This window comes from Electrophorus electricus, chromosome 12 (assembly GCF_013358815.1).
Source record: "Electrophorus electricus isolate fEleEle1 chromosome 12, fEleEle1.pri, whole genome shotgun sequence".
NCBI classification, from domain to species: Eukaryota; Metazoa; Chordata; class Actinopteri; order Gymnotiformes; family Gymnotidae; genus Electrophorus; species Electrophorus electricus.
The window spans coordinates 1,009,713-1,022,490 of NC_049546.1; the positions used below are offsets into that span (position 1 = coordinate 1,009,713).

Here is a 12,778-nt window from a genome sequence, read left to right on the forward strand (position 1 = left end):
CAGTAAATCACCCCGATTACCCCCTGTGTGGTAGTGAGGGACTAGCCCCACCCCCTGTGTGGTAGTGAGGGACTAGCCCCACCCCCTGTGTGGTAGTGAGGGACTAGCCCCACCCCCTGTGTGGTAGTGAGGGACTAGCCCCACCCCCTGGGGCATACCTGTGTTGAGCTGGGTGGTGATGTCTGTCCCCAGGACGCTCCACCCCTTGGGCAAGGGCAGGTGTTTCAGAGCAAGTGTCAGCGTCTCGTCCAGCCTCTCACACTCCTGGAGAGGAATCTGACACTCGTCCAGCAACATCGCCCCCCGTAGGCCGCCCTTGTGCGCTGCCGCACGCACCAGGAAGTGGGCCATGTCCAGCGCCAGATCCTGGACAAATTGGAAGTGCTCCTCAGCTACGAGGTCGATGGCGCCCCCTGGCCGAGCCTGGCAGAGCTTCACCTGCACGGTCTCCCCTCGGTTGTGCGCTACAGAGGACAGAAACACAGCGATGAAGCGTGCTGGTGGTGTTTGTGTAGCCTGGTGTCTTTCATCACAGCTGATCTGGTGTTTCATTTCCTGATATTTTACTAGATTTAGTGTTTCATGATTTGTAGTAACGTTACATTAATGCACTTAATGTTGACTTTGCTCTGTCAGATATAAAGTGTTACATAATTAATGACGATGATAGTGAGGAAGATTACTGAGCCTGTCTGCTAAATAGAGCCCCGTCCCTGGGTATCACTTGGCTTCTCCCTCTGAACTTTTAAAAGTAGTTTTAAAATTCTGCCATTCCTAAATGCTTAAAAAAAAGAAAAAAAAAGGGGGGGAGGTTTGATAAATTTTGTTTCTAAAAGGCAAAACTACACATACAAAATCATGCTCTCACGTCCACATGCACACACTCTCGCGACACCCCTGGCCATTACACCTCCACCTTTCCACTACAACTCTGACCTTCTGTGTGCGTCTTTACATCAAGTTATGACGACGTTCACAGTGCTTATTCCATAAACATGCACACGCATCCGTTAACAGTGACGAGACTTTAATAGCTTCTTGGTACAGCCTCCCTCCACACACAGAAATGGTTTAAAGTGAAGGGCTGAACCTGAACGCTGAAGACTCCAGTAGATCGAAGAAAAGAGTAACGGGGCTGAGAGTAACCGTCACTGAGAGTGCTCAGTTCAGTTTGGTGTGAGATATTTTATAGTGCAATACATTTATTTTATTTTAGTTATTTTGCAGTGCAATACAGGTGTTTTGGGTAAGGACTACCAACAAGGACCAGCCAGCAGTGCAGAACAACCAAAGGTGAACAAAAATCAGGTTGTAATACAAAGTAAAACAGCCATCAGGAACAGTGGGAGAATTCGAGACACATGCAGACAGATGCGCAGACACACCTGCAGTGGCCTCCAGGAGAGGACATGTGGTCACTATCAGTTGTGAATTTTGTTATTAACAAAGTCATTAGTCCATTTAATGAAAATGTTAAAGCCCATTTTCTGAAACTGCTTTATTTTCTAATGTCTCAGCCATGTAGTAAAACACAACTAATAAAATCATGTGACCCTAAAAGAGAAACTATTTCACACCCTCATGCTGAGTACTGAGTGTCTCAATAATGCTGTAACACACATGGTCATCACTACTAAATACACTGCCAGAGAGGCTATTATGTGAGTGTGTGTGTGTGTGTTATATGGATAAATACTTTCTGTAACCTCTGCAGAAACATTGGCTTGCCCAAGCATGAGATTGTCAAAAGCCTGCCTACCACACACACACAGACACACACACCCACACAGAGGTTTAATATGCTGACAAAGACACCTTAGCAACAAGTGCGTTGTTAAATAAAGTTAGACTGTGTTTAGTGACCACTGAGTGACGCCTCCCCTCCGTGTTTAGTGACCACTGAGTGACGCCTCCCCTCCGTGTTTAGTGACCACTGAGTGACGCCTCCCCTCCGTGTTTAGTGACCACTGAGTGACGCCTCCCCTCCGTGTTTAGTGACCACTGAGTGACGCCTCCCCTCCGTGTTTAGTGACCACTGAATGACGCCTCCCCTCCGTGTTTAGTGACCACTGAATGACGCCTCCCCTCCGTGTTTAGTGACCACTGAAAGTGCTTCTGCTCTTCACATTCTGTAGTATTTTTACTACACACCCAGAGACAGACGCAGCTCAGGATGGGCCAGACTGGGGCATGCTGGGACAGGTGGACAGGATGGACTGCCAGCTTGGCTGTCTGTGTGGAACTGATGGCAAGCTGTTCTGGGACCAGTGTGGCAAGACAGGAATGCAGAGAAGTGAAAGCACAGCACTACTGAAAGAGCTGAACTGAGGAAGGGCTGAGCTGTCTTACCAGCACACACTGACTGACGCGGCTGACCCTGAGTGTGTGTGTGTCTTACCAGCACACACTGACTGACGCGGCTGACCCTGAGTGTGTGTGTGTCTTACCAGCACACACTGACTGACGCGGCTGACCCTGAGTGTGTGTGTGTGTGTGTGTGTGTGTGTGTGTGTGTGTGTGTGTGTGTCTTACCAGCACACACTGACTGACGCGGCTGACCCTGAGTGTGTGTGTGTGTGTGTGTGTGTCTTACCAGCACACACTGACTGACGCGGCTGACCCTGTGTGTGTGTGTGTGTGTGTGTGTGTGTGTGTGTGTGTGTGTGTCTTACCAGCACACACTGACTGACGCGGCTGACCCTGAGTGTGTGTGTGTGTGTGTGTGTGTGTGTGTGTGTGTGTGTGTGTCTGTCTTACCAGCACACACTGACTGACGCGGCTGACCCTGAGTGTGTGTGTGTGCGTGTGTGTGTGTGTGTCTGTCTTACCAGCACACACTGACTGACGCGGCTGACCCTGAGTGTGTGTGTGTGTGTCTGTCTTACCAGCACACACTGACTGACGCGGCTGACCCTGAGTGTGTGTGTGTGTGTGTGTGTGTGTGTGTGTGTCTTACCAGCACACACTGACTGACGCGGCTGACCCTGAGTGTGTGTGTGTGTGTGTGTGTGTGTGTCTTACCAGCACACACTGACTGACGCGGCTGACCCTGAGTGTGTGTGTGTGTGTGTGTGTGTGTGTGTGTGTGTGTGTGTGTCCGTCTTACCTGGACACACTGCTTGCAGTGTGACATGGCTGACCCTGAGTGTTGTGGTCAGGTGTCTCTGGGTGGTCCCAGAAAACAGCAGGTAGAACTCCACATCTTCCTCACCCTCAGCACACTCTTCCTCACTGAGCTGAACTGTCAGCAGGCACTCACCCTACAGGAGAAAGCAGAACGGTCACACACACACACACACACACCCTTTAGTACTACTACAAGACCCTGAAGGCAGGAGACATGTAAACAGGGCAGACACAGGTAATGCCCTCCTGGTACCTCTGTGCTACCCCAGGCCTCCCTATACCACCCACCCTGTAAATAACCCCATCAGGAGACTGCTTCTACACACACACACACACACACACACACACACACACACACAGTCATTAGCCTGTGCCATACCTTAAATTACAGTTTTATATTTGTATGTATGCAGTGTGTGTGTGTGCGCGCGTCTCCAAACAGTCCTCTCCAGTGGACCTGGCACACAGCCATCATCATCATCATCATCATCATCAAGCCCCATCAGCAGTCTGATCCCGCCGTGCAATGTAGTGGAGGTGCTGGACCAGCAGGGGGAGTCACAGCCCCTTCCAAATGCCACCAGGCCCATGCTGGAGACCCCACCCGCAAGCACAGTGCCCTGCCCTGCCTGAGGTTACGAGAGGTCAGACACTCCATGGTCAGTTTTGGTGGGTGTGGCCTACACAGAAATATTCTTAGTCCTCCAAGTTAATGGACATCAGCACAAGTCATTTTGAACCAGAATCAGAACTGCGCTGAGTATGCACATGCACACACCTCTCTAATTATTTTTCAGTGTTATACTTTTGAAGTATGACGTGCCAGTTTTGAGGTTCAACACATCAGTTTTCTGGCGAATGGGGTGCCAATGTCCCAGTGCAGGAGGAAAGAGGAAGAGAAGCACCCTGACGTGTGTGTGTGTGTGTGTGTGTGTGTGTGTGTGAGCGAGTGTCTCAGCTGTTTTAAGTTTATTAAAAAGGGCGTAGTCTGTGGCCCAGCTCAGCACTGCACCAGGGAAAATGCCAGAGCGCGCACACGCTGCCTACACCCCACCTCTGTCCACTCTGTGTCCAGTAAATGGACGCTGTATCAGGTTAACCAGAGTGTTACACTTTTAATTAACACCCGGATAACCATGACGTGACCAGCCAGCACCTCAGAGCCACTGAGCCATGATGTGACTCAGAACAGACTCCCACCTCCCACCACAGCCTACAGCCGTGAGAAGACAGGACGCACAGAAAAAGAAAAAAACTTTTCAAACTTTAAAACTTTGACTTCATGGCTTTGTGGTCACATGAGCCTGTGGATTTTTTTTCCTGCGCCTTCACGTTCTGAAGGTTACATGCGCTAAATGAATGTAATCAGTCCTGCCACCTGTTCTGCAAAAAAAGCCTCACACTGGTGATACAGCTGTAACCACACACACACACGGACGCTCGCATGCATGCATGCATGCTTGCACACGCCCACACACACACACCCTTTCTCTGCTCTGTTATGTCTTCTGGTTGCAGCTTTTATCAGCAATCTGTGTACCTCAGCAGAACACCGTCACCATGGACACAAGACAAATAAGCAACACAGCACAAAGTTTCATGGCCCCACGCACTTAAGACTGGTTGACTGCATCGGTGTAGCGTAACTGTGCACAGGGGTGGGTCTGATGAACCCTAACCACACCAATCAAACTTAAAAAGTGCAAAATACTAAACAAAACAGCAGTGTGTAATTACCAACAATTCCTTGCCCAGGACACTGGCAGTGAAACTGCCTTTTGGGAGAGGAGTTTTGGGATCATCACCGACACCAACAGGAAGTGTATACTTACATACAACGGAGCTTCCGGTGGATTTAGCTTCATGGCATCGGCTTCTGTGGACAGAATGAAGGAAGACAGAGTCAGCACATCCTCAAATGAGTCTTGGAGACAGACAGAAGGCTCACATTCCAACATCGCAACATCCGATTGGCTCCCAGTACCATAACAAGCAGGGAGAACAAAAGCCAGAGAGGTTACGGTCCTGACACCAGAACAGAAAACCCAAGGGGAAACACTGTTTCTGGTACCAGTACTGAATTTCAGGCCCCAGTACTGGTATCAATATAAATCGGTATCAAATAACTCCAAACCCAGACACGTGTAAAGACTCAGACACTAAGAGAGTGTGTTAGCACAATTTTAAAAAGACGCGAAGAGGGCCAGTCCATCCAAGGACATCAGCTTTAGAGATGCATTACAGAGACCAGCACTACAGAGGAATCTGGATAATGGGAGTGTTTGAAGTAAAACTCAGCTATGTTTACAACAGACCCCAACCGCTCAGACCCTGCCAAACCATCATGCATTCAGCCATGACAGGTCAGCAACCACTACACTACACACACTGACCAACACACTGGTCAGTAACTACACTACACATGTAGTACAGACCAACTGCTTTAGGTTTGCCTGTGTGGGTTTGTATGAAGGGGCCATTCTGCAGAATAACACCCTGCGCTGCCAAAAGCATGGTACCCACACGTCCCTAAGCCCCTCCCATCCAGCACACCCTAAGCCCCTCCCACCCAGTAGAAGACACACTACTTCACCTGAACTCCAACTCATCCCACACACAGGCCCTGTGACACACAAGGTGCCTCTGGGTAAGTGATTTTTAATTAGCTACCTATACATCATTAAAGGAGGGAGGGAGAGAGAGAGAGAGAGAGAGAGGAATGGGGGTAGACAGAGACAGGCAGAGAAAGAGAGAGGCTGTTTATGTGCGTGTTGGTCTCTCACTGCTGAAACATGAGCTGCTCTTTCAGACAGCTGGAGAACACCACAGCACTCCACCAGAGACAGGAAACAGGACTCATAGCCGGAGCTTGGGTGGGCGGGGCCGCGTGGGCGGGGCCTGCTTTGGGTCTTTTTGTGTTGTCTGAATGAAAGGGCCACTGTTACAACAGAACAGTGAGATGTAAAGAGCTGATCAGCTGTCTTTAATCACACACACACACACACACACACACACACACACACACACACACAGCTGATCTACAGCACCATCGTAGGTTCCCGTGTGACTCCACCTCTGTGTGTAGCTGCTCAGATCAGATGTAAAATTCCCCTACAAAGGCAAAACGAGACCAGCTGCCTCCCACGGCATCTCCACCCCGCCGCCCTAAAGTACGTCCAGGGTCAACACTCCAACCCTCCGCCCTAAAGTATGGCCTGGATCGACACACCGCCCTCCAACATTCACGAAAGGCAAACATCAAGACTTTCTTCTGTCCTGGCACCCAGTCGATGGAATGAAGCCCCACTGACTGCGCAAGCAACAGAGCCTCTCACCTCACACGACAACAGAGGACCCACCTCCTGCTCTCAAATTAAACCTGCGCGTGTCCCGTCTTGTTTAGTGGCTCCTGGACTGGACTGCTCATTAAGTTAAGGGTATTTTTGGACTCGAAACTATTTGTGCTGAGAATACTTTTAGATATCTAAAGCACTTTGGTACGTCACTCCGGATAAGAGTGCACGTGTGTGTGTGTGCACACACACGTGCACACCTAACCAGGGTCTCATGGTCTGGGTGCAGGAGCGTGAGGCATGTGAGGTGTTGGGGTACAGAGATAACAGCACATCTCTGTGTCCGAGTGAGATTATGAGCCGTCTGGTTAAACATTTACCTGCTATGTTCTTCTTTTCTGTTTATCATTTCACTTTTTAACAAAATTATATAAAGACAGACACAGAGAGAGAGAGAGAGAGAGAGAGGGCTCTAATGCCCCATGGCTGAATCATCCTGGAAGAACGTATGAACAATAAGCCCTCTAGAGCAGCTACACACACACGCACAGAAGCCTGGACACATAGTTGGAATGACAATCGACTCCTCTAACTCCCCTACTCCTCTCCTCCAGCTCCCCTACACACACACACACACACACACAAAGAGACAACTAATTAAAGTAAGTTCATACGTAGCACGCCTGAAATCTAATGTGTTTGGGACATGAACGGACATTGTGAATAAATGCACATTACAGTCAGTAGTACCTCTGCCTTGCTCACCAGAACCTGTCAGATGCCTGGTGTCACACACAGCCCAGAGGTGAAACACTGGCAAACCACTAAGGATGCACCAATAGTGATACTGGTATCGGATATCCGTCAGATAGTCCTCGTATACCCCTACAAATTCCCTGATGCCAACAACTGATACAATGAGGCAATGTCATTTCGCACACCCATGCAGTGTTTGGTGGAGTTGCAGCAAAACGTGTCAACACTGGAGACATCAGGAGAGCAGATGGAAGCAGCAAGAAGCTGCTTGATACAGCATTAAAACTCCAGCACAGCAGACAACATGACAAGACTGTAACACAGCGTCCAGGTCTACAACCAGCGCCAAGCACAGCGTCCAGGCACGCGCACGTGGTTATAACAGCATAAAGTGTACATTTAAAATATTGCATAAAAATTGTATTTTAATTGAGATGCTATGATGGCACATTTCTTTCAATTTACACTGACAGTTTGTACTGTTTAGAAATGTTGAATTCAACAGTTAATTACAGCAAATAAATACTGCTGAAGATTTAAAGCTTCGAGTTCTGCAGTAAATATAAGGACTGATTCTCCAACACAACACGCCTGAACAAGACCACCCAGCAGACCGTCTGTGCACACACACACACTCACTAGTAAAAGGAGCACACACACTCACACACACACACACACACTTCCAAAAGAGACTTTAACAAGCATTTCAGTCATGTACATCTGTATTAGGTAGTGAACAAACAAACAAACAAACAAACAAACAAACAAACACACAGAATAAACATTGAATTACATGGAATCAAACAGTGATCATTACCGACACCCCACCCTAAACACTGTGGGTGTGTATTCCCCCAGGTTTCTGGTGCCACTTTGGCCCAGTGCAGGCTATTAGAGTGAGCAATCAGATATCCTGGAAACAAACCAATCAGCTGCCTCTGTCTTTATTGCCATGTCAACCAAAAAACAAAAACAAGCGAGGCCTGTGGGAATACACGGATGCCTGACTGGTCTGTGAGGCATTCTTGGAGTCAGGGAAACACTGGCTCGCATAGAGGAGGGGAAAAAGAAAAAGGTTCCATGGAGAGAGAGAGAGAGAGAGAGAGAGAGAGAGAGAGGGCGGGGGGGGGGGGGGGGGGGGGGGTTGGGCTACAAATTCCACTTTCACAGAATTTTAAGTAATTTTATGGAGTTCTCAGAGATTCCATGCCTGGGCGGATTCGTGTGCGGGTAACTGGGAGTGTCCACCTACTACACCACGTCCCTTACACTCATCCAGCATGATCAACCGTGGTAGAAACACCACAAGTCAGCAGGACCATGGACACCAAACAAATGGGACATCCCCCCCAGGTGTCTGGACGGGACGGCTCTGGGCTTTGGACCACACCAACAAGCAGAACGTACCAGGCGCACAGGACTCTGTCAAAGATGGGCTCACAGACCTGACTGGACCGGTAGAACCCACGTGAGAGACACGTCCAGGATCCAGGCAGGACTCACGTGAGACCCAGGCGAGACAGGCAGGATAACATAAATAATGTCAAGGCTACAAAGGAATTTATATAATAAATAAAGAACAGGAAAAGCAAACAAAAATTTGATCAGCAGGCAAATATAGTGGAATAGTGAACTACTTGAGATTAATTTTTAACGGCATTTGTTTTATTAATTGCATAAATACATACATCATAAAAGCAGTGTAAAAATGTAAGTATTTAAGACATGCTTTAGTGTGATAGTCATTAATATTATATATTAATAGAATAATTATTAGAACTGCTAAATGCCAGGTGAACACAGTGCACACGACCAGGACGGCACCAGCACATGAGGGACAGATTCCCCAACCCACTCCAGCTAGGCAGGTTTGGCAAGCACCACCGCTATCCACACCTGTACAGGTTCATCAACTGAGTTCAGTACAGAACTTCCTGATACAACAAGCACATCAGACAGCCTCCAGGTCAGTTACACAAGTCACCCGATGCTCCATGAGCCTGGCTGCAAACTCAAGGCTGCCAGGACTTCTGAGGCAACATGCTGCTGAAGGTGAGGGGAATCTGTGGGCAATCTGGCAACCTTTAATGTCAGAGTTGAAAGCGATCGCTCTCAACATTAAGTGAATTACTCACTACTAGAGACGGTTTCCAGAAACACTGCCGAGGTTTGTGAAGGACACAAAGACCAACGCGTCTGCACGGGAAACCTGCCCGGGGCAGAGGGGGAGGCTCACTATCGTAACATCAGTGGAGCTTAAAAACTCACTGATGCCTGTTTCAAGGTCACAAAATGGAGAGAAACTGCAGTTATAAAACCAGCAAGTTGGACTTAAAACTGCATTCAAGTCCCAGATGTTTCATTCTCTCAGAGGGCAACAAACCGATAACCAAAACAAACAAAACACAAGATCAGACTAAACAGGTAGAAAACATTTTAATATTTCTGCCAACTAAACCAACTCACCCACACAGCCTTGACTACCATTGTGTGCGCAGTGAGGTGGAATGAATGTTCTGTCATTGGCACCTTCCCCAGCAGGTCAATATTTACTCAGTGCTGATAGCAGGGGGAGTGGCTTAACCAAGGGGGCGTGGCCACTGTGGCACACACTCAGAGGACACTCCCGTTACAGTGGCCTCATGCCCAGGTCACAGAAACGCGGTTAAGGTGAGCCGGACATCAGCAGCGTGATGTGGTGGGCCACAGCTACTGTGTGGTGATGTGTCTGGCTGACTTCACACGACAAATCCAGGACTTTGAATCCAAAACCTTCAGGAAATAAAACTGACAAAAAAAAACCCTCCGGCCTCTGGTTATTCGCTCCGAGCCAAATCAGACTGTTCAAACAGCTGTCGGAACACTGGGATTCGAAATTGGCTTGACGAAAGGAAACAGCACAAAAAAAAAAAAGTCTTAAGCAGTCATGAGTCAACAGTCACGCAGGCTGATGTAGAAATGAACATGCCATGTTCAGCATTACATAAAATAATCATAAGCCATCATAATCACCATCAAAACATCTGTTCACTCGTCCAGTTCACAAACCCACAGGCAAACACTCAACACTTGTGTTAACGTTACCGTGACGATATTGCCAATTACATGTGTAGTGTAGGGCTACAAATAAGACAAACTCTCAGTCCCTGGACGTTAGGACCTTTGTCATTGTACACATTTAACCGTAAATCGTCTCTTCACCACAACCGCTGTGCTGTGCTGAGTTTTCCCACCAGACACAGCCAAGCGAGGCTCAAACGCTGGGGCAGGATCAGACCTGAGCACCGCCCTGCAGGCAGACTGAAGGAGAGCACACACGCGAAGACGCCTGTGTTCTCTATGGCAGGGCTGAGCGGCACACCCCAGAGGTCAATGGTCAGCGTCGGTCAAAATCTCCGCACGCCTCATAAGGTCAACTCAGCCCACAGGACCGTTAGCATTACGGGACATTACAGGGTCACACCTCCAGCCGTCCGAGAGAAATCACACCACCACCAACCTCCAACATCACCTCAACATCCATCGGTAGTAGTGGACTGTTGTTTACACCCTGGACCACAGGGGTCACTGCAGGCCACCACAACGAGACTGCTAAAGGGGGCAGGGCTTAGAGCAGCCTAGTTGGTTTAGAGGAAGAAGTGCACTGTGGTCCGGTCTGTGCCACTGGAAAAGTACCACTGCAGACTGGCAGCAAGTAGCTGCTGAAAAAACTGGAATGTTTGGAATTACGAGCTCAGAGAAACAGGGGCATTAGAGAAAAATCCAGGAAAAAGACTGCAGTCCAGCACATTCAGAGAGACACACACACACACACACACACACACACACACACACAGCATGTGGTTTTGTGACCAGTTCATGAGATGGTCACGCAATCTCACCACCATTATGTGTAACAGAAGCAACACGCTGTACTGTACAGTGTGTCAGTGTCGGGTTAGCTACATCCGAGTTCTCTAATCCCGCCCATGCTCTGCAGAGACGCGCCCTAATCCCACCCACATCCTGCAAAGATGCTCCCTAATCAACGCTCCTGTCTCACACACACACACACAGTCAAGCAGCTGGCTACTGGCAGCTTCTAGGAACGTCCAGTAAGAGTGGAAGTCAAGGCTTTGCCACAATTCCACCAAATTGGAGAACGACATTCCAACATCTGTCAAATCCTCCAGTTCACTCACACACACACACACACACACACACACACACACACACACACACACACACACACGAGGCTTTACGCCCCAACTCACGACTTGTAAACTCTCTGGGTCATCTAAGCACTGTCCTTCCTCTGGCCAGACGGAACCAGATATGTTTTATTCAATCCCAAAGTAAGAATCGTTGCCAGAAGCTCGCAGAGGAGCTTGTCTTGGACCCAGCGCTCCCCTTGGCGAGTAATGACTTTCAGATGAAAACTGCAGCATTTCACAACGCTGAGAGCAAACCAACACGACTGCAAACTCCGTCCCTCTTTGGATGTTGCGTCTGTGCAAGAGGACGAATCCAAAACTTCTATGAATAATGGAAACTTTGCACGCAATTTGCTGGGCATTATCCATTACATAAGGATTCACTAAGCCCACTGGCACCACAGACGGAGCCACGTATTCCCAGTGCCAAGGCCAGTAACGTTCCGCACCGACAGAGGGGGGGACAGGCCGGGGTAAAAACACTGGGCCCTCCAAACGGAGGGGTGAATGCTGGGTGCAAAGATAAGAGTCAGGAAAAAGGATAAAGTGTGATTCCAGGATGGAAAGTGCAAGTGCGCAGAGCTTGACTGTCAGAGAGCAGAGCGCACTGTCTCAGGGAACGCAGGTCCAGGACTGGATCTTACCAGCAAGTCCCAGTGTGTCTGCTCCTCCCCCACCTGACTGGAGCAAGACGCCGAGGTCAAGCCCGTAACCTACTCGGGGCATGAAGTTTCCAGGAAAGACAAAGACGCAAGAAATCGGTCATATCCAATCAGTGATCTTACAGAAGTCATGAAATCAGTTCTGCATAAATCCTAAGATACGCGATACCTGGCCCTCGTGCTAAGTCACTGATGTCATCGCTTTTCTTTGCGTCAGTTACAGTTATAACTTCTGGAAAAACCGAAAAACCGACAAAACGCTTCTAGGCGCATATTTAATGCAAATGAGCCGTCATGCATATTCACGTGCCGTATTAAGACTCGGAGATGCTGGTGAGCACGAGCGTCTGCACGAGCCATGACCGCGCGCCTGGTGGGTGCTCCTGGTCACGAGCGCCTCCCAAACCTGCGACACGCCACGCCGGAGCCAGCGGCACGAGCCCCGCGCTGTTCGGAAGCGTGCAACTGCAACGAGCGCGCGTCACTTACCTCGAACCACGACGTGCTCAGCGGCTCGTGCTGTTGGTCATACCCGGGTTAACAGCGCGCGCTGCCTACCATTGTTCCGCTCCGCCTGCAGAAACCTTGGAAAGGAAGCACGCGCAGAGTCGCTTTGGGCGCGAGCTGTTTTAAGCACGCGAGTTCCTCAAAGATGTCCACTCCTCTTAGAACTAAACGTCCTCGCGCGAGGGGAGAAACGAAGACAACGTCCAAAACGCCAAACCAAACTTACCCGTGCGCGAGCACG

At 49.1% G+C, this 12,778-nt stretch overlaps 1 protein-coding gene across 4 annotated transcripts in view; it reads right to left on the bottom strand.

The window, feature by feature from the left end:
* Nucleotides 1–12,778, bottom strand: part of akap13 (A-kinase anchoring protein 13) — a 37,477-nt gene extending 24,699 nt beyond the window's left edge. The window contains exons 1-4 of one of the 4 annotated variants that reach the window (XM_035532140.1): nucleotides 12,520–12,778; nucleotides 4,959–5,002; nucleotides 3,107–3,260; nucleotides 159–464 (exon numbers count right to left, since the gene is read on the bottom strand). In XM_035532140.1, coding sequence (XP_035388033.1) covers nucleotides 159–464; nucleotides 3,107–3,260; nucleotides 4,959–4,991 — 493 coding nt within the window. In that variant the 5' untranslated portion in view covers nucleotides 4,992–5,002; nucleotides 12,520–12,778. Of the gene's footprint in view, nucleotides 1–158; nucleotides 465–3,106; nucleotides 3,261–4,958; nucleotides 5,003–12,012; nucleotides 12,156–12,519 lie in introns of those variants that run through there. The other 3 variants (XM_035532137.1, XM_035532138.1, XM_035532139.1) reach the window with 3 other exon arrangements.